This window comes from Corvus moneduloides, chromosome 12, assembly GCF_009650955.1.
Source record: "Corvus moneduloides isolate bCorMon1 chromosome 12, bCorMon1.pri, whole genome shotgun sequence".
NCBI classification, from domain to species: domain Eukaryota; kingdom Metazoa; phylum Chordata; class Aves; order Passeriformes; family Corvidae; genus Corvus; species Corvus moneduloides.
This window is the reverse complement of record NC_045487.1, coordinates 8,810,164-8,831,813: the sequence shown is the minus strand read 5'-3', so window position 1 is coordinate 8,831,813 and position 21,650 is coordinate 8,810,164. Positions and strand designations below refer to the sequence as shown.

General features: G+C 46.3%; 1 protein-coding gene across 5 annotated transcripts in view; it reads right to left on the bottom strand.

The window, feature by feature from the left end:
- Window positions 1–901: 901 nt before the first annotated feature.
- Window positions 902–21,650, bottom strand: part of HSF4 (heat shock transcription factor 4) — a 33,491-nt gene continuing 12,742 nt past the window's right edge. For 3 of the 5 annotated variants that reach the window (XM_032121564.1, XM_032121565.1, XM_032121569.1), the window contains 12 exons: window positions 19,690–19,798; window positions 18,463–18,590; window positions 17,496–17,620; window positions 15,168–15,243; window positions 13,719–13,783; window positions 11,939–12,038; window positions 11,083–11,207; window positions 9,102–9,326; window positions 7,724–7,829; window positions 6,348–6,413; window positions 4,686–4,773; window positions 902–3,582 (listed from right to left, as the gene is read on the bottom strand). In XM_032121564.1, coding sequence (XP_031977455.1) covers window positions 3,386–3,582; window positions 4,686–4,773; window positions 6,348–6,413; window positions 7,724–7,829; window positions 9,102–9,326; window positions 11,083–11,207; window positions 11,939–12,038; window positions 13,719–13,783; window positions 15,168–15,243; window positions 17,496–17,620; window positions 18,463–18,590; window positions 19,690–19,798 — 1,410 coding nt within the window. In that variant the 3' untranslated portion in view covers window positions 902–3,385. Of the gene's footprint in view, window positions 3,583–4,685; window positions 4,793–6,338; window positions 6,414–7,723; window positions 7,830–9,101; window positions 9,327–11,082; window positions 11,208–11,938; window positions 12,039–13,718; window positions 13,784–15,167; window positions 15,244–17,495; window positions 17,621–18,462; window positions 18,591–19,689; window positions 19,799–21,650 lie in introns of all 5 variants that reach the window. The other 2 variants (XM_032121566.1, XM_032121568.1) reach the window with 2 other exon arrangements.

Below are 21,650 nucleotides of genomic sequence, written 5' to 3'. Positions count from 1 at the left end.
CTTGTAGGTGTGCAAATTTAAAGAAATAAAATATTGCTGTGGGCTTGTTGAAGATATCTATTTCCTATTATCTGGGCTTAGGTGCCATCTGGTGGCAAGAGAACCAGACCTCACAGTAACACAAAATAATTGTGAAAGCCCTCAGAGAGGACAACACAATTGCTTTCAATTTCAGCCGTTTTCCACCTTGCACAAGCTAAAACATGCTGGCAAAAGCCTCGGCCTCCAGGACAGGTGGGGGTAAGCCAAGGGCCTGTGGAGCACAGGCACAGGAATCTGCTCTGCAGAAAGCTGCAAATGCTGCTACCAACCTGTATGAGTTCCGTCCTAAAAAAGTAGCTGCTTCCTTTTCTGACAGAAAGCTGGATAAGGACTATTTTGAGGGCTTTGGGTTTTGCATTTTCCATGCTGTTTTTTCGTGCCTGTCCTGGTATCCGCTTACTACACTAAACACAAGTAAGCAGAAAGGACCACATTATGTTTGCAAACAAAAGATTTTAAAAAATAATTCCAGGAGTGAAGTTTGAGTTCTGTTACCTCTGAAAGCAAGAAAAATAGGACAAATGGGGAAAAAAAGAGCATCGAGTAGTTTCAAGAACTATAGACTCTTTTACTGTGATCCTGATTTTACCAGCTACATCCACCCTGACTGGCATTTTAGTTGGAAGAATTCAGCAGCTTTCCGAGCTGTGTTTACTTTGCCACGTTTTACGTGGGAGGTCCCCCCAGCCCCTGTGTGTGCACACAGTGACCACAGCCCACCAGTGGGCCCTACATGAGCTCATGGGGGAATCTTCTGCATGTTTAAAACTGATTTTCGCTTGTCACTGAGGACTTGGGAAGGAGAAAAGAAGTAAGGGATAGACGAAAGGAGTGAGAGAAATGCCAAAGTAGGACTAAATGAGAAAAAGGAAATATGTTTAATTAGTGTCTTCTGTAAAACTTTACAAATGTACAGCATAGTGCAAAAACGCAGTCTCAGCACATCACCTTCAAGTAAAATTAACAATGTAAAAAGCTGAGGAACACAAGCTTCACAAGCCTTTTTCACAAGAATGGCTCCCAAATTCTCTTCCTGGAGGTTCCTCTCTCACCATCAAGCTCCAATCTCATGTTTATAGTAGAGCAAAAAGCCTAAAGAAAACCCCACGAACTCTCCTGAGAGGCTGTTCCCCATGAGCACAGGCTGGAGCTTGCCCTGTAGGACACGGCCTGAGATGGAGCCAGGGCCGAGCTGCACCTGGCTCTGCCCACGAGGTTCATTTCTCAACCCCAACCAGACAATCCAGTCGGACACAAGCGTGCGCCCAACCTCAAGCATGTGACAGGCTCCATAAAAATACAGGAAAACTACTCAGGAGCTTGAAGTTAAGCATGTGCTTAAATACCTTGTTGGATCAATACATTCAGTGTTAACATGACAGCAGCCTGGAGTGTGGCAGTTCAGAGAAGGATGTAAATCTTGAACATACACTGTCGGTGTCAGGAGACACCAGGCAGTTTTCAATTACCTATGAGAAAAGAAGTAAACAGAGTGCAACTCAATGACTTTCCATTGCTGGAAAGGGCAAAATAGGGTGGAAATGGGCTGATGTAGGTGAACTTTCTAAGCACAAATCTGTCAAAAAGAAAAACCTTGTCCAGGATACACTCAAGCACATAATCTAAATACCAGGCCAGTGGGGGCTGCTGGAATTTCCCCTTTGTCCTGAACACAAAAACAGTGGCCAGGATTAATTCAGGAGCTCTCACAACCTCACTCCTGCACAAACCACATCACCAAGGTGGTGACAGAGCTCCCAGCATAGGAATCAGCTGGGCAAAAATGTGCTCAAAAGTGAATGTTTCTGAACTAACACGTTTGTTCACATAGTGATAAATGGATGGAGGAAAGGGCTGTGACAGGAAGGTCCATTTAAAAAATGCTCATCTTATTGAGCAGATTTTGAGCCTGCACTTGTCTGACTGATTAGCTACACTGTGGGGTGGATGCTGCTTGACCACAATGCTCAGAAATACGGTTCATAACCAAGAATTGTCATGGCAATGAAGGCAGGCAGAGCGTTTCTTCAAATGATACTGGCACAGCTTAAACCTCCCTGTCTAAGCCCTTAGGAGGCCTGAGTTAATTGAATTTCCTGGGTCTGTCCTACTGCATTTGGGTAACCTTCCTAAGGAAAAGCAACTCAGGTAGCAGATACTGAGATAAATAATACGTTCTCATTAGAACTACAGCATAAAAAACAAAGCTCTGCTTTGTTGAGAAACTCAGTTGTCAGAAACCACATGGATGGGGAAGGTTAGTTCAGCCTTTGAGGCTGGTCTCAGATGCACAAAGGACAGAAGAAAAGTTTGTGGGACATGGTGGACTAACCCTTCTGCCTTTCTCCTACACTGAGCAGCTGAGAGTCCTTCTAAAATGGGAATCCAATCAATTAAACTGTTTAATCAGATTTTATACATCAATAAACCAACAGGCACATCTTCAGGGGAAATAGAACAGGTCAAAGCCAAGGAAAAAAAACATTGGACTGGACATGGATTACTTAGCCAGCACCAAAACCCAGAGCATGCTCAGTCAGTCTTCTCTGCACATGGAAAATTGTGTGTGCAGGAAAGTCTATCCCTTTTCTATTTTATAACTATGGAGTGCCCTGCCTTTATGTAAGAGAAAATAAATTTGGGGCAAAACAAATCCCAAACAACAAATGCTCTCAACTCAGCATGGGATGTTTTGCAGCCTGTGATGGCCTGTCGCTCCCCTAAGAGCCAGAGGCACATTCTTGGTGGGGTCACTCAGAAAACAATCTTCTACATACCCCGAGAGATCTTGTTCCTACTCACCCTTGGAGGATCAGGGAGAGGTACAGGTGCATCCCATCAAACTCAGAAAATGGATAAAAAATATTTTTAGAGCATTGGACTGGCATGTAGAACTATTTTCCTTTAAAAAACCAGCATCAACAAGGGTCAGGCATTTTAGCTAATCTGTGCTGCCCTGATAAAATCCAACAGTTTGCCATTGCAGACACTAGTCAGGATCACTATTTTATGAAGTCCCAGATGGACTTTCAAGCTACTCTTCACTTATACTTTATTAAAATATTAGAAATTTCTAAAGCATTTTCAAGGAAAAAAAAATCCTGGCAAGTTCTCACTCCCCCTCGGAGCAAGCACCAGAAGTAGTATTTTGTTTTAAAAAACACTGAAATCCAGGTGCAGGGAGGGTAATGCAACAGTTACTGACCATTTCCATCTACTCAAAAAAAAAAAGGGCACAAAAAGAAACTCTCTTGTGGGTTTCTGAGTCAGTTTTGTTTCTTTACATTCAAACCTGTGGATGCTTGGATGGGTGGGAGGGAATTGTTGTTTCTTGGAAGCTCAGTCACTGGCTGTTGTCCGTTGAAGAACTCAGGTTTAGAGGGATATCCCCTTGGACACCCACAGAGGACATGTAGGAAGCCATATTCTCAGAAGGAACATAAAGTGATGAGTTTTCAGGCAAGCTGATGAGGTCATTCCCAAAGATGGACTGATGGTCGAGGAGGAACTGCTGGGCACTTTCAAGAATGACATCTTTCCCTAGGAATGGACAGCAGAAAATTCAGCTTCTGGAAGGTAGGTTACCTGATTTTACATATGTGGAAATGAAAAGTGACAAATCCCCATTGCAACAGTGGCTGAGGAGCCTCACTCCAGCAAAATCACTTGGAAACACCTGAGTGAAACTTGGACTCACTCAAAAGCCCATTAAAACCAAGGGGAGTCTCTGCAGGTCACCAGGTGGGTTCTGCTTGAATGCTGAGATGCCTCACAAGTGAAAGAGGGATGAGCAAACGTTGGAGACACTGGGAAGAGGATGAGAGCAGCTGCTCTTCTCCTTCACTCAAGTACTGTCTTTCCTCCTCTTTGTAGAAGAACCAGAAAGGCTTTGCAAACGGGGTGCTCAAGGACTCTCTTCAGTGTACCGCGGTTTTAGTGCCTTTGAGAGCTCATGAAAGAGGCTGAGGCTGGAAGTCCTTGAATGACACACAATGAGTCAAAACTGGGGTGGGCTCAGGTGGCTACAGCACCAAAGTGGGGCTCACCAGAGCCTCTCTTTGAGGTCTATCCCAGCTGAACATACATGAACATACATCACGATTCCACAGCCAGGGCAACACTCCTGGATTCATATCTAAGGTCAATGACACACTTTATCAGAGTCAGCAAGTGGGAGAAGATCAGCTGGACAGTTCCCTTGAGGTCTGCTAAAAGGTCTGGAGAAAGAGACACACAACCCGTGCCTCTGGCTGCCAGCAGCTACTGGGGCACCTCCTCTGTAGCAGGAGCCAGAGGAAACCCAGGACTGTACAGCTCTTGCCACCCCTACCCATTGAGATCACCACACTGCTCTGAGGTGGCAATGAACAGGCAGAGAAAACAGTGGAGACACTGACAGTCATGATGTGCACCCATTGCAAAACCAATTCAATTCCATTTACACCTCAGTTTATCCCCCACCCTTTTCCCACAGCTCAGGAACTGGCTTAGCAGCTGCTGTGGAAACACTGCTGACTGACAGTGGTGAAAGCAAAATAACAAACATGGTTTGCTCCCTCAAATGGCAAACAGTCAGTGCTGGACATCGTATCTGCCTGAACAACATCCCATTGCCAAGTCCACAGAGCTGCTGGTGCCCCTACCTGGGCAGGTGCTGTTGAAAGGTGGGTTGAACACTTTTGGGGGCAGCTCAGTTGCACTCTTCTCCAGATCCACTGTGAGTCGCTGCATCTTGATGCAAAAATATAAACTACAATGTACAATTATACAAAAACAAGGGAGCTTGTTAGAACTAGGCCACGTCTGAGCACTGGTGCTTCACCCCACTGCACAACACCCACCAGGAACACAAGCCATCCTCCCTGCCCAGCCTCTCCTCCCAGCCTTACTGCACTTCACTAAAACAGCCACACCATGCGCTCGCTCAAGGGCAGATCTGCCTGAAGGAGAGGGCTGTGGGAGGTGCAATCCCCTATTCAGCACTGGCTGATATGGCATGAAGCTCATGTCACATGAGGGGCCAGGCTGATGTCACTGTGGCTGCCCTACAAAGCAAACCCACAGTCCTCCGCAGGCAGTAACAAAGAGGAAAGGGATTTTCTCTCCATTTTCCTATGACTGTCTTTAAAGTAAAACTAGCTTTTGCTTGCACGGTGCTCTAGGCAGAGAGCTCCTGCAGGTATTGCTTCCAGGCTTCTCTGTGCTCATGACTTTCTGTAGGACGAGCAAGAGCTCCTGGGAAATTCAGTGGGCTCAAGGACTGAACTATTGAACATTGCAGCCTCCTTTCCTGGCCTTTTCTCTCATGCAATTCTTTTTAAAAGGCGACAGCCCTTGCTTCCAAGACTTGCTAATTAATACTATTATTATATTATTATGACTATTTCTTCAGGCACTCTCCTTCCTAACACTCAGGAAGTGGAATTACCTAGTAAATTGAAAATTATCAAAACCTAAAAAGGATGTTGACACCATGAAGGAGGCTTAGGGACCTTTTGCATTTCATTAGAGTAGATTACACTTGGCTTGTCCATCTGTAGAGATGGCAGAACCATCCAAGCCTGCACCCAACTTGGTTGTCAGTGAAGGCTCTGAAAATTCACCCTCCATCACAAAGGAAAAAGAACCCAGCCATGCAACAATTCCAACCCAAATGCTTCTATGAGTCTACGGTTTCCTTCACTGTTTTTTAACTCTGCTGTTTCTGTCTGTGTCATTATCAATTCCAAACAAATACTGCCAAACAATTTCTCCTTGTTTCTTCATGTACGGGCATGCAGGAACCTCTGTTCTAATTGCATGGAATTTTACTGCTCCTGAAACATACAGGGATGGCTGCACTTTGTAAAGGCATATTTTATAAGGAGCTTTGGCACAAAGACACTTTATAAATCTATGGTATTAGTAGGATGTGACATTCACACTAAGAGAAAGTTTAGAGCAGCCAGCTGCAATTAAAGACTCCAGGACACCAACAGTCAGTCAGAGCTCGTCTCCAGACAAGGCCTGGCTGAGTGGGAAAAACAGGTCAAGAGTATAATACAACACTCTAATGCTGCCCTCAGGAGATGCCTACGTGCTGTGCTTTAGCCCAGTCTCCCCTCTGGTTATGAAATAACCTCCTCAGTTGTGCACAAGCTCTGCTTTGTGGTTCCATTATTATTTAGGCAAGGCGATCTAGGGGAAGGCGTCCCTGCCCATCGCAGGGGGGTTGGAACAGATGAGCATTAAGGCTGCCTCCAGCCCCGGCCGTTCTGGTGTTCTATGATTTTTATTACCATATCTCAGAAACTCACATCTCTTACCGGGGGCAGACTGGCTTCCATTTCAGTCAAATTCCACTCACTCAAAGATAAATTGGGATTAAAGACCTGTTGGGAGAAAAATACAGTTAGGGCTCTGAAAGGTGTAATGGTTTGTGATTCTCATGCCCTCCCCTGCCTGCTGGAGAGTGCAGCCCTGCTGGGCTGTGGGCTCTTGTGCTGGTCCAAGAGCCCTGCTGCCTGCCAGGGGAGGGACAGCAGACACCCCATGCCACAGTCCTGTCACAAACCAGGGCAGCTCTTAGTGTCGCTGCACACACACAAATCAAAGCCCTTTTCTGCTGCTCTTGAGTCCTAGGACACTCCCAGATTCATACGATTTTTAAAAGCATTCCAAAATTTAGTAGTAGAGGGCAGGTTACTGTTGCATCAGGGCTTTGGTGACAATTTCTTGAGAAGTCTGAGCAATTTGGGAAAAGGAGCTGTTGATCTGGGGCCAGTTTTATGATTCATTCTCACTCTTGTGACATAAGTTGCACAGAGAGAGAAGTGTGTCAGTAACAGGAAAACACTTCCTAATGAGAAACAAGAAACAGAAACCAACAGTCAGTGATAGAGCAGGCCATTAGAAAAGCTCTCTGTAAAGTCAAAATCAACCACAGACACTTGGGAACTAACTTGAAGAGAATAAGATTGTTTTTTTTAAAATGCTTTTTCATTCTGTTTATCCACGCAAGCTCACAATGTGCCTTCATCTGAAGCACCTCCTCAAGGGAGCATGTATTTGACATATCGATTCTTTCCTTACAGACAGAGTTATTTGATTATTGGCAAAACCTTTCATATACCAACTATATGTACAACAGCAGAGAAATAAACAAACCTTCCTATTTCTGCATGTCTGCTTAAGAAAAAGGCCACCATCCATTTCTAAAGAAAGGTGAGCACTGAGACTGACAAATACCTCAGCAGAGAGAGAATTTTACATTGGCTACACTTCCCAGAATATGAGGAAAAGGAGAAGGTCGGAAAAGCTAAAGACAATCTAGGAATATCTAAGATGTAGAATATGCACAAAATAAATTAAACCCTACAAAGCAATTACCAAACTAGCTAGAGAGTCATATTAAACCTATTTTACATAAATGTGTCAAGTCTCACGTTGATTTCTTTACCAAATGCACTGTGTTTTGTGTGAACTCCTAGAAGTTCAAATACGCATATTTAGAAAAAAAAAAAAAAACATAATTTAAAGTTGAAATCTTATGAGCAGGTCAAAACAGAGCTGTGACTCCACAGGCTACATGTGGCAGATAAAATGCCACACGAGAACAAGCAGCACAACCTGATTCACAGCCCAAAGGAACCTCTGTGAATTTCACAGCTCTGTTTGATGCAGCCCTCCTGGCAACACTCACATCCAAGAGGCTGGCAGGCTCCAGGCTGTACTGCTGGCTCCTCAGCAGCAGCTGCAGCCCTTCTAGGCTCCAGTCGGTGCCCTCCAACGGGTCTGAAATATCTGTTCTGAGAAAACACAAGGGGAAATATTGCCACAAAGGAAACTTGCATAGATACATACAGAAAGCAGGACTGAGCAGCCTTCCAGAAGGATGTTTATGTTTAAATCTCATTTTGAAAATCAAGAGCCCACTGTCAGCCTGGATTTTGCCATGTAACTTGGTTTAATCCCAGAAGTACAACTCAGCAGAGCACACAGGGGACTGGGCAGATGGTAAAACAAGTAAGACAACCCCTCTCCGGGGTGACGTGGTTTGGGGATGGATAGTCTGTGCACATCTCCTCAACACTGGGAAAATTAAAGCTTTCCTTAGAAGAAATCTTTTTAGAGATGTACTTGGAACCAGAACAGGCTGCTGCCATTCTCCTTGGTCCAAGATGCCTGAATTACTGGTAACTAATGCTTTTTAACGGAGTGACTTTTAGCTGCAGGCATTCACCCTGCAGGCTGCATTACTGGAGACATTCAGCTAAATGAGCAACAGTGAGGCCCTGCTGTTATTAAACCCCTCAAAAACTATTAAAAATTTCTCTTAAAATCAAGTCTTTAAAAAAAGGATTATTTTTCTTCTAGTAATATGTTTTTAAGCATCCAGTGGGTTCAGAAGGAGGAATTTGATTCTCTGTAAGGACTTAAAGGAAAATGGAGGCTTTTCTGATAACTCTATTGAGTGTTTTGGGTTTCCCTCCCTCCCAGTCCTCCTTACATGGCTGCAGTTGCTATCGAGAGTGAACTGAAGTTAAGTTTCACATCATCCCCACAGCTGTACCATGCTTTCCTTCTGCTGGTGAGGTCTCCTGGACACTCCCCCATGACACGGGTGCCGCTGGGATTTCAGTCTCAGAGCACAGCTCCAGAAGTGGCTCACTGGGACCACCCTGGGGCTGAGCCTAATGACACAGTGCCAATCCCCCCAGCAGGGGTAGCACAGTCCAGAGCAGGCCTGCAGACACAGATGCTGGTCTGGGCTCCAGCTGTCACTCAGACCTTGGGCAAATCCCTCTCAATGCAAAAAGCCTCTTCCTGCTCCCACAGCTCTGATGCACAACCTCTGACAGCTCTTCCTCTGCTGGGCCCTTCAAGCAAGTGATCCACATGCTCCCTACCTCTGTGAACTGTCCCCTGGGATTCAAGGGTCCTCTGGCAGGTGCCACAGGTACAGGATGGAGCTCACCAGGCTGCACTTGGCGACTCGAAGTCACCCTCCCTCCCCACCCTGGGAATGGGAGGAGAGGGCCATGAGCAGGCAGGGCCACAGCTCTCCCTGCTCTCCTCACCTGTCCAGCAGTGCCCTTCTGCCTCTCCTCTCAGGTGGCTGGGAGGTCCCTGGTGGGGCTGCACCACAGCTGCCTTTGCCTTCCAGGACAGACTGAACCATGGCCACCGGCAGCACCGGGGGCTCGGAGCAGGCCCGGCAGCCGGGCAGGGGCACATCGGGCTCCGCGCTGGGTTTCACTCCAGGGCTGACTGGCTCTTCCTTGATCAGCATGAGGCACTTCTCCCTGCATCAGAGACAAGGCTTGGCACCACACACAGCTGCTCTGCAAAGGCCTCGTGCTACTGGGAAGGGCAGGAGCACAAGGCATTGCTTCCACTTCCCATCAAACTGCCCCAGAAGGTCTTTCCATTTCTTCAGGTGGGCAAAAGAGGCCAGCAGCCTCTCTTTCTTTTCAGCAAGCTCCAGAAACATGCTCAGCTGGAGTATCTGCAGTCACTTCATCAGTCACAGCTATAATGAATTTGCTCCATTCAATTGTTTTGCAAATATGGAAGATACATTTCCATGCACTGATCATTTCTTGGGTGAGTGTTAGGGACAGGTTAAAGGGTCACTGGGCTACAGAGATTCCCCCAAAATAGAAAAGTCTCATCCTAGAGACAGGAACAGGATCAGTAAGACCATCTCATACAGGAGTTAGGATTGGACCAGCAAGCACTCTAAAGATCCCAATGAGACAGCTCAGGATCTTGTGGCCCTGCAGGACCTGAACAGAGGTTATTGAGATCTGACAGTCCTAGTCAGATGTTTTACTTGGTTGGAAGCAGAGGTTTGCCTTTTTCCATTGGGAGAGGCACTCCATGTTATCTCCAGAGGGACAAATGACAATGAAGTTTTGTTTAGAAGCATTTTGTGTGTAAAAACCTACTCTATGTTACTTTAGGGGACTTTAAATCTCCCTGTGAACCTGCACAGCTGGAGCCAAAGTGATAAAGGCACAGAGATCAACAGGGATGGTATGTGACACTACAGCGCTTTCCTCAACATTCCTTTCAGATCATCTTCTCGTCTCATGGGTCCCAAACTCCTACCAGAAGCTCAGATGATTTAGGAAGTACCACACCTGAGCTGATTAGGGCCACGGCTGGCTCAGATGCCCAAGTCGTGCAGATACAGCACAGATCAGAAGCCACCAGATGGCACTCAGTAATTAGTAGAAATAAGCAACTTAACTTGAAAGTTATATTCAAGATTTTCTGCTTTAGAAATGGCTTCCAGGCTTGTTTTTTTTTTTTTAATCTGAAGCTCTTTACATGCTTCTAGTTAATTTTATGGCTATGGTTTCAATTATGCAACAGATTTACAGGCAATTTCTAGAGTATAACTGCCTTACCTCTAAGCCTGAGAAACTGTTTCCATGATTCATCTGTCTACTTACTTTCCACTGACATAGCTTTAGCTATTCTGCTACTAGCCCTAAATACACTGCATGTCTGTGGCAGGAAGAGATAAGCATTAAAATACCTCTGCATTCAGTTCTTAAGTTACTGGGGCCTTTTCACAGAAAAGTTGTCAAACATCGGAAGTTGTTGTGATGCAACCTTTCTGTTCTCATTAGCAGATAGATGTACAATTTGATTGTTTCTTCTTTGCCAAAGCCAAAAGGAAACCCTCCTTTCTCTCTCTCAACAAACCCAACAAGTGTTAGTATCTCATTATTTGATTAAGTGTGAGACAGTCCCTGTCTTGAGGACAAAATATAAAGAAACACGGACTATTGCTCAAAGAGGTGAGTGGAAGTTTTCGGCATGAAACTCAGGACTTTGTTTTGAAAGTTATGCTGTTATTACCCCCCTCTAATCCTGAAAATCTGACCCACTTTGCAAGCTGGAAAAAAGTATTCCATCCCATATCTCTATAGAGATTTGTGAATCAGACAGAAACTTGGGTAGAATTACAGCCACGAAAAACTCTTGTGAAGAGTTGCGTAAGCATGCTCATACCCAACTCTCCCTGTTTTTAATCACAAGCATGTTTACCTGTCATTTTCAGGAGGGGATTGCATATTCATGATGTTGGAAGGGGATGCTTCAGTAACATCAGATATGATGGGTCCTCCAGCAATTGCAGGGCTGTTTAAGCAAGAGGCAGGCTCTGTCGATGGCTAAGAGGAAAGCAAAAACCGTATAGATTTATCCTTCTGACCCCAAAACAAGTCTAAGGCCCTATCTAAGATGGTTAGGGTTTATTCAATGGGATCTTGAGTCCTCCCTGTACAGAAACCAAGAAAGCTTTTACCTACTATGCAGCATTATAATTTCCTCTCACTACCAACCACACAGAGGTACAGGTGTGAAATAAACCCTGTGAAGTGTCAGCAACCAAAGGGTTTTACCATGTTTGACAATTTGCCTAGACTGCTCAGCTTCCTCTGGAGGGAAAGATCCAACATAGCCCAACAGGGCAGTATGAGCCTCTCATGCCAGCTCACGTATTTTAACTGCATGACAGAAGTGTCTGGTGTCTGCTCTGATGATGGTGGGGATCCCTCAGAGGCTACAAAAATCCAGGTCTGGTCAGAAGGATCATAATACTGACTTCTATAACTCACTTCTTCTTCTCTTCCTTCGAGATGAACCAGGCTGGGGTAACAACATGGAGAGTTCAGTGTGCAGGGTCTGCCTTCCCCCACCAAAGCTCATGGCCTCCCTCACGCAGGCATCCCTGAAACTGGGGAGCTGAAGGAGTTAAAATGTCACCCAGCTTGGCAAACCTCATCTCTTCACTGCCAAACTCTTGCCAAATGACTTACTCCATAATCCCTACTGTTGCTTCAAACATTTTCGCCCCTGGCCAAAGCCATCGCCCAGAGCTCGGAGGCGGGGGTGAACCTACCGACTGTATGAAATAGGGGTCGTGGAGGGGCTCTGCAGACAAGTGCCGGCTGAACTTGGACACTGGTGGAGCCGAGATCCCATTGTCAAGCATCAGAGGTCTGTGAAGAGAAACAGGTTTGTCTTCCAGCATGTACTGACAGGCTCCTGGTAGCTTGTACACAAAACATCTCCCAGCCAAGGGCTCTCTCTACTCTGGTTTTCCTCGGCTCTAAGTGTCTTTCTTGTCCAGTGTTACAAGCAAGGAAGGCTAACAACAGTTTTGGAGGAGGTTCCCATTTAAAAAGAGCATTAACCAAACAGAGAAGGGAAGGATGCAGACCTGCCCATCCTGCCCAAACCTACCCAGAGCCCCCAGGCAGCACCCTGCTCTGCACCACGTAGCTCCAGGCTGCACACCATCCTTTGCTTCAGCCATTTAGAAGAAAGGCAGAAAAACACAACTGTGAAAGATAAAACACTAAGGATGCAGATATAGACACAAGAGCTGAGGTTTCTGAAAGACAGACCCTTGTGTTTCCAAGGAAGCAGGAACTCAAATTACCTTGCACAACACTGCAAATTGCAGCTGGGTTGTATGAAGTGTGATCCCTCATCATAAGGGGGTCAGTATAGTTGCTGTGCAGGTAGTTCTTGCTCTTTTGCCCCTTTCAGCACAGGTTCTCACTAATTATTTGCTTTTTTTCAAAAAAGCAGTGGTCTAAGACATTTCTTAGGCTGCAAAGCTTTTACAGGGAGGGCACAGCCCTGACCATGGAAAATAGGGGTCAGATCTGGCATCTCATTTCTCTGCTTGCCCAGTCTACTGGAGGAAAATTTCCCCGGTCCTGAACCTCAGCAACTCAGCAGCTGCTATTCTCCCCTTGAGCTCTTTCCTTTGCTACCTGCAGTGTTTAGCCCTTCCAAGAGGCTCAACAGAGAGGGTAGGCAGAGATGCACATACCCTGCTGGCTTGTACAGATTATGGGCTCCTTCATTCAATCCTGTGTTGCCTTTACAGTCCTCACAAGAGGAGTCAGCCAAGAACAAGGACACTGACTTAATGAAAATTGACTCCTTTGAGCAGCAGCTTGTGGGAGGTCTGGCTCCTTTCTCTGCAGCACGGAGAAGTTTCTAAGTTGTCAAAGGCCGCAAGGTAAAGGTGGGAACTCGAAGTAGGTCCCTGCCCTCAGCAAATTCCACTCTAGAGTCTCTTCCCCTTCTTTAGATCACAAGCACCACAGGGCAAGAAAGGCATAGCTGCTCTCCTGAAAGGCACTAAGCTTCCTCATTCCAGTTGCTCTATTCACTTGCCTTAGAGAGCCTATCTAAAGATACCCCTTAGCTAAGGTTTTTCCCCACCTTCCCCTTTGTAAGGCCTGCAGGTTACACACCACCAAGCCAGTGTTGGATACACACCACATTCAGTGACTGTGGGTCAAACTGAAGGTGTCTGTGGGCTGGCTGGGCCCAGCCCTGCTCCTACTGATGTCAAGTGGCAAAACTGGAACCTGTAGGACCAGCAGTGGTGTCCTGCCCTTTAGCCTACCCCTAGTTAGCGTTCCCATCTCCCACTGCGCGCTGTGTTCCCCAAATAAAGGTCACGAGCTGACACGGTGCTTCTCTAAAGAGCCGTGAATGGGGCATGTCAGCAGGTCTGACTCTGCACTTCAGCCCATTCATTTCCCATCACCATGGAGCCCGGTCCGGTGACCGCCTGCCTGGGCGAGCTGAGCTTGTGCTTTTAGTGAGGGGGCAGCATTATGCACCCGTGAGCGTGTGCACCACACAAGGGTACTTACAGCTTCCTCTTTATCCCAGTGCTGCTGGGGCTTGATTGGAGCTGGCCAAACAGAAACTGAATCAGCTGTCAGGAGAGATCAAAATCCAGTGTTAATCAGCAGAGTGATTCAGCACTCCCTGCTCTCACAGCCATTCTTATCTCACACATTCCTCCCTCTCAACAGCACCCCAAAGCTGGGAGCAGCCACAGAATATGGGAGCCAAATTGCATGAGACATTGAAGCCTGAAACAAAAATGAGCTGTCCAAGAACTCAAACAGCTTGCCTGGCTTTCATATGCTCAGCACTTTCTCTCTCCACTTGGTGCATGAAGAACTTCAGCTGGTCCTAGCAGACCTGTGAAGTGCACATGCAAACATTCCTAGGCCTGGAGTTAGGCCTAGAGTTAGACCCGGGTCCATTAAAGTTTTCAGAGACATTTTGAATGGGTGCTGTAAAGTCTGATAAAGACTCTGCAAGTGACAGAGGCAAGTCGCTACAGGAGAGCCTGGATGGAGGTCTGAGCTCTTTCAGTTGAGTTTTTCAGCTCTGTGAATTTCAGTGTTGATATAACAGGACACTAAAAAGGAAGCAGAGTAGCTTTGGAGAGGAATCACTTAGCAACATACTCCCAGGTCAGCTTGAACTTAATGCTCTGCTTTGACCTCCAAACAAAGAGAGCATTATTATTATATATCACAGCTGGCTCTTACTCATTGCTCAATATAACAAAATAAAGTTGCATAAAAGCCTCTACAATGAAGTGTGTGGCTGGTCCAGCCTCAGAGCTGGAGAAAGGCTTGACAGCCTTGTGCATTTCTGCCCAGTCCTATGATTCCATGATGCCACGTGAGAGTCAGAACATGGGGACTGGGATATGTGACGTGCTCAGTCATGTCAGCACCATCTAGGAATCACTGGAGAGGCCTTTTCTATACTGGTCATGCTAGATTTTAAGGGAGATGGTTCTGCAGCCTAAAAGGTTATACAGTAATCCCTCACCTATACCAGTAACACCAGAAAATGTAATAGTTGCTGTTACATTCCCCCAGTGGGGCAATGGGTGGCCAATTCTGCAGCTTCGGTGCTGGCAGGAGTGGGGCTCCTCTCTTGTACAAAGGGAAGAGGAAGATCTGGGAAGCTCAAAGGCATTGATACAACCAGAACACAGCCAACACAGGGCAATTAGTGAGAGTTGTGCTCTCTTGCTCAGGACTTGAACAGAAAAGTGGTTTCTAATATCACAGAAAGGACTGACAGGAAAATTTAAATCTTTTGCTTAAGGGCACAGTCTGTGCTTTGTTAATGACCTGCTTCCATAGGACACATAAAAGCATCACACAACTTAAAAGGAAGGGAAAACACATACACTGCGATATCACAGTGTGGAGATTATGGGACAAGAAAAAAATCAGAGGAGGACATAGACCAGGCAACACAAGCGAGTTTGGAGTTTGTATGACCACTACCTTGTTGATGACTTTCTGTTGCTGTGAGTGGTTCTGCCGGAGAGAAACAACTTCCCGCCAAAGAACTTCATTTTGCCTGAAAGTGAAACAGAAATTTTCCATGAGCACAGAAACATCGACAGCCCATGGTGCTGCCATGATGCACAGCAGATTCAACTGTGCAAAGTCTGTCTCACTTCGGAGTTCTTGCAGTGTTTGGCTCTTTTCAGGTTTCCCAAACAAGGTCACACAGTTGCCTTCCTTTTTCTTCCTTGACCTCAAAAGAACCATACACCAAAGCATGGAGGAAAAACAAATAAAGAGAAGCCAATATTTATAGGGGAAGGTAACAAGAGGACACATGTTTTTGTGGAACATTTGGGCCAAACTCAGAATTTCAGCAACGCCTGATTTGCGACTCTGAATTATTTGGATCACCAAGACTGTCCTTCCATGGAAGCCAAGAAAGCCCAACCTCTCCACAACTGCACCAGTGCTCCCAAAGACAACGAGACCCTATGGACAGAGACCCTGTGTATTCCACCTGCTTTAACCTCATACAAGTGGTGGTTCAAATGCATGTTTGGTAGTGACTGGAGCAGATAAAAAGATGCTCCTGCATCTCAGAGCCTTGAACAAGGAGGATGGTAATGATTTTATTACCAGGAGTCACTGACTTAACCCAGCACAGACCTGTGTGCAGCTTGCATAGAGAAAATTTATTTTCTGTCTGCAAATGAAGCAGCACAGAGGGGAGCTTACAGGCTTCCTTTAACAGTCAGCCCCAGTAAGTGGGATAGAGAGGTGTAGAGTTTATTTACTGTGCTGCCTTCAAGTCTGGATTCCAGCCAAGTCCATGCTGCAAAAGGTTTTGCCAGCCAATTTATCTCTAGAGTATATGGATGTACCTAAACTGTCAGGCCAGCAAAACCTATCATACAGGTGAAACTGATAAATCCTTTTGCATTTTAGTCTTTCTAGTGTGGATGGATGCTAGAACTGGGAAGGTAAGGTCCAGAGTTCTAAAGAGCACAGTAGAACAGCTTGTACAGCAAGAATGTCTGCAGTGAGCTTTCTGTACTGGTACTGACAGGATTTTCAGCAAAGCAGCATTCCTTAGTCTGACAGCTTGTACTGGAGTTATGTCCTAATTGTTCTTCACCAGGGTGAATTTCTTAACATGGATTCAGCCTGGGATTTCTCCTCTGTCTTAGTTTATAAAAATCATATTCTTTTCATCAGTTGAATGCAGTTTTGCCAGATGGAGGGAGCAAGCAAGCAAATCAAAAGGGAGAATAAATTAGAATCAAGACCAAATCATTAATACTGGAAGTCCTTAAAATTAAATCAAATACAAGCCCAGAAACTCATTGCTGCTGTATCTGGATTTCACAGTGCAAACTCATGCATGTGCTAAGTCAGGGAGTCATTAAAAATTGATGTAGAATAAAAATATGTATCCATTGCACGCAAGGTGCTGCGCTGGAATGAAGTTTCCCTGTATGCAGTGCTCTCTCAAGGCCCAGAATGCCAGTGTCCTCTGGTGAGGTATGAATATCAGCTCTCATTATAAAAGAAAGGCTTTGGGTCTATTTGATTATTCAAGTGCTTTTTAAACAAAGCTCTCTGTAAAGACTAAAATTCTGGAGGCAAATAAAAACCTCTCCAAGTACATGATTTATAAAACCATATCCACTTCCTAATCTTTTAGTGACCATGTCTGAGTCAGAAAATCCCAGAGTCTCAGACAGCTGGAGGTCAGGCAGCCACATGCAGGAAGCATTGCATCAGCTTGGTTTGCTCTTATCCAACAATTCTGGCCATGTCAGATGACATAGTCTCAGGGAGATGAGTCCATGGACTAAATGATATAGAAGTTCTAATGTTATATAACATACTATATTTTTTAGTCCAGTCATAAATTTTGGAGGTGAATGATGGCAGAAAGGTAATTTTTTAATATCTGGAGTGGACATCACCACACTTCTGCCAAGGACTCTTGTATGTGTGAGAGAGTTAAATCTTTATCACCATTTCCATCTGGAGGAAATAGTTATCTAAGTCCCCAGGTTATGCACATATTTCCTGCCTGACCCTCTCTGTGCTTTCCTCATCTGTGAAGGGAAAACATACAAGACAGAGGCTGAGCATTAATTCATATTTTGTAGATTAGGTGTGCATAGAAATCCTACATGTTATTGTCTCAACAGGTCTGTGGTCAGTCCCTGGCTCCACATGCTCCCTGGGGAGGGAAGTGTGCAAGGCTCCTCCTTTCAACCATTCCCCACAATCCACCACCCAAGAGAAGCAAATGTCCGTAAGAAGCAGCCTGAGTAGGATTCAACTCACTGCTTCATGTCCTGCACTTGACACTCCATGTTCTCCTGCTGACTTCTCAGTATCTGTACCTCGTATAGCAACCTGCTGAGGTCCTCCTGGCGCATCTTGGTCTCCTCGCTTTTCACTACTGACACCTGAGGAAAAAAAAACCAAAGGTGGATTTTACCTGTACAAAAAGGGCCATGGACAGAGAGAGTCACTGTGGTGTTCAGGTGCAGGACTGTCACCAGCTGAAATACCAGGAGAGGCCACATGCCAAAGAGTCTGAACTATCCTAAGGGTACTATTGCAAGAGCCAGACAGAGCAAAGTGCAGGACAAATCTATTCACATAGAGGGTCTGCTGGCAGAAGTACACCCCCTGTCAGTGTGGGGACCTATTTAAAATCAGCTTGGGGGGAAAACAAAAGTATTTTGAAGATCAGGGAGGAATTGATCTAGATTGATTTAATCTTTCTACTTTAACTACAGAGATACCCAATCAAGCCTCATGTTTTACAGTGATGAGTCTGAGGTAATGCTTCACATTGACACACTACACTTGGATTTCCAAAAGGCTTTTGCTGAAGTCCTTTTTCAGAAGTTGCGATGCTAATTCAGTAAGAGAACTCTTTGGGGGTATTAATAACAGGTTAAAAGACAGAAAATGGAGGGCAGTAGGTTATCTCTTGTATAAGAACAGGAGATGGCTGTTGAGGACCCTACAGGATTTATGCCGTATTTCTCTAGGAAAGCAGTAACAATTCAAAGGCAGAGGGGTGGGAAGCAAGCCTGGCCCTGCAGCACTATACAAACATCTTGTGACACAGAGCAAAAGAGCAGAAAAACACAGACAAAACTGCTGCAAGCCAAGCCCTGCAAACCAAGAAGGCCCAGCCCAGGTGCACATGTGTGTGGGGAGGAAGGCATGATGCTAGAGTTACGCTGAGCAGGGTCTGGCAGGTACATGGTCCCTCCTCCCACACAGTGCCCCTCACCTTCCTTTTGATGTGCTCCAGGAGGTGCTCATGGCCCTGCAGGAAGCAGAGGTGCTGGAACTCAGTGTCGTCCCGCTCAGGCTTGACAAGCCCCCCCTGCTCAATGTTCACCACCTTCCTGAAGCCATCTGCACAGAGAAAACACAGCTGATGGGCCAACAGGACCCGGCACTCCCTCCACCTCCCACCCCCATCACTCTTGAGGACATTTCTGTTCACCCTCCACACTTTTTGAGCTGCCAGTGCTCAGACCTGGACATGCTTTTGGGCCATATCCACGAGAAACCCAGGGCAAGGGAGAGCCCTGTTCACCCCACTGAGCACCCCTGCTGCAGCCTATGCCATGAAAGCCTTCCCACCATGGGCATGTTGGTCTGCCAGGAGCTGAAATGCCAGCTCTTAGGGAATCCCTGTCTCAATTTGCAAGCCAAAGGAATTCAGGGAAAGGTTTTTCAAAGGCACAGACCATCAACAGGTGGCACTTTTGGAAAAAAAGGGTCACATGCGCATTTGGAAATCTGCTTTGAGTACTTCTCTGAAGTCCTCAAAAGGTTTCTAAACTGTATTTAAGGACTGGCCTAAAATTTACAGTGGAATAGAAAAGTTAAAACTTTACTAAGAAAATTAATTATTCGTTGAAAAAATTCCAAGAACTATCAGAAAATAGCTACATGTAATACAGTCACAGTGTTGAAGTGGCAGAAAGCTACACTTAACCCTCCTTAAAGGGGTGAAATTGTATGACCAGCAAGGCAAGGGTTGCAGGAAGAACTGTCTTTCACTAGTTCAGTGACATGGCTGGTGAAAGGGATAAGCTCGGGGCACACGACCCACAAGAGCAGCACATTCTGGGGGAGGTGCCACAGTATCAGGCTGCTGGATAAAGCTCCATATAGAATAAACTGGAAAATGAATAATAATAGGCCATCAAATCAATGCAAGAGAATCAAAAACCTGGTAGGTGAAAGTTCTTAGCTCACATCCTAAAATGAAATCTAACAGAAAGTCCATGCTGGAATTTAAGGCAAACACAAGGAGATCACTGCCCTGGGATCTGAGCAGCAGATCCTCTTTGGCAAAATCAATAATGCCACAACAAGTCATATACATGAGACCCCAAACTTTTGTAAGCACTGTTCTCCCCCATGCCTCCTGTGCCACTGGCACCTCCTGTCACCACCGTGTCTGCAGGGCCCACCTGTCCTGGGCCCTGGGAGCTGCACTTACACATGTTCAGCTGCCGGACGAAGCTGGCCATGTTGTTGTGCTTGAAATACTTGGGCAGCACCTCTTTGGCAAAGCGGCCTTGGTCGAACACATGGAAGCTGGTGCCATTCTGCAAAGGAGATAAGGACAAAGGCAAAGTCAGGGGATCATCCCTGACCACGAGAGGGGCCAGGAGGAGTCCTACAGCAGGGGAAGTCTTGTTCTCTGAATTGTCACCTTGAAGCTGAGAAGAGTGACAACAGCCCTCAATGACAGATGTGCTCCTTTCAGTTCTGGTACAGTCAGTCCTCTGTGGCTGCAGCTTTGATCTTTTTCAAATTTTTGTCTCTGCTTAGTTGAGAATCCTGGATATGAGAAACTTTTTTGTCCAAAGGGCTGGTAGGTAGTTTGTGATGATCCCCTCTTGCATGGACCTCACAGAAACACTAGAGTCTTAAGAAGGCCCTGAAAGTGGGAATTGTCATTATAACCCCTGCCATAACTTTTTCAGGTCTAACCCAAATCCATCTGCTCCAGAGCACAGCAGTCCTGGAGGGAGCACTGCCTGGAGATAGGGCACAAGAAACACAGCAAGGCAAAAAGCAAATCACCTCTGGAGACATCACACTGTCCCAGAAGCTCTACGCACATTTCATTGACTATTTTTGATAGTAAACAGCCACAAGGGCAACCCACAAAATGTTGACAGTCATGTTTTCAGTCCAAGCTAGCAACACACATGTTAATCAGATAAACCCTCCATTGCTGGGGTTGCATTGCAAAGACCCATGACTGCAAAACAAGGCAAGCTGCCTAGGATTGCTGGCAGAGAAGAGGCACTGCAGGCCATGTGCTTCCCCTGCCTGGCCTTCTACCTGCTGGCAGCTACATCAGTGCAATGACATCAGCAGACATTAGGGACTTACCTCGGCTGCAGCCAGGTTTCGAGGGACAAGAGCTAAAGACACCAGAGCCCGCACCATGTTGGCAGGGCAGGGTCTGAGACCAGCACAGCACAGTCATCCTCCTGCTGTGTTCAGCACTGTGACCAGCAGCCACAGGTGTGTCAGCCTGGGTGGGTATTTCACAGGGGCTGGTTTGTGATACAGGAGGACAGTGTTTCATAAGAGCCCTCAGGCTCTGTGCACAGTAGGAGGGTACCAGTGGTGTGTGAGTCCCACCATACACCTCTCAGGGGGTCTGCAGCTGCAAGGGTGCACTCAGGGAAGTCTGGAAGTCCCTAAAACAGGGAGTGCAATCAGGGCCATGAGACAGCTCAGTGACTAAAGAGGGGCTGCTGTGAGCCTGCAGCCTGCCCATGGCCACCAGAAAACAGCCAGCTGGCAAACCCTGCTGCCCTACTGGTTGCCACTACATTTCCATCACCAAACCGTGCCAGTTGCCTCTGTGCTCAGGCTCATTTGGCAGCTCTAACAATTAACACCCACAAACACACAGCTTTGGGTCAGCTGCGCTTTTTCCTCCTTACTCACCACTGCAAACACTGAACACGACTGTGCCTCAGTGGTGCTCTTTGATCACGTTTGGGGTCTTTCCCATCATTCCTTACCCCATGCAGCAGAAGCAAAGGCTGCTCAAGCACCGAAGAGATTCACTGACAACCTGCACGCTGGAGTTATCCTCACAGAAAGAGTCTGCAGACAGGACAGCAGGGACCAGGGCTTCCCAACACTGCAGACACTGTCCTGGGGACAGAGCTGGTTTATTCTGCTTCCCTTGTGCTTCTGCCCCTTTACTCTGGGACACAGCTGTGTGTCCCAGGCTGGACCCACTGATGGAAAATGAAAAGCGTGAGAGTTTTGTGTACCTCAACAACTCCTTATGGCCTCTCATGAGAGGCCATTCCTTTGAATTCAGGGCCACAATGTTCTCAGAAGCTGGCACACTCAGAAAGGTCCCTACAGACACAGGAGACTTTGGGGTTACTGTGTGTTCACTGGTGAAATGTGCACGTGTCAGTT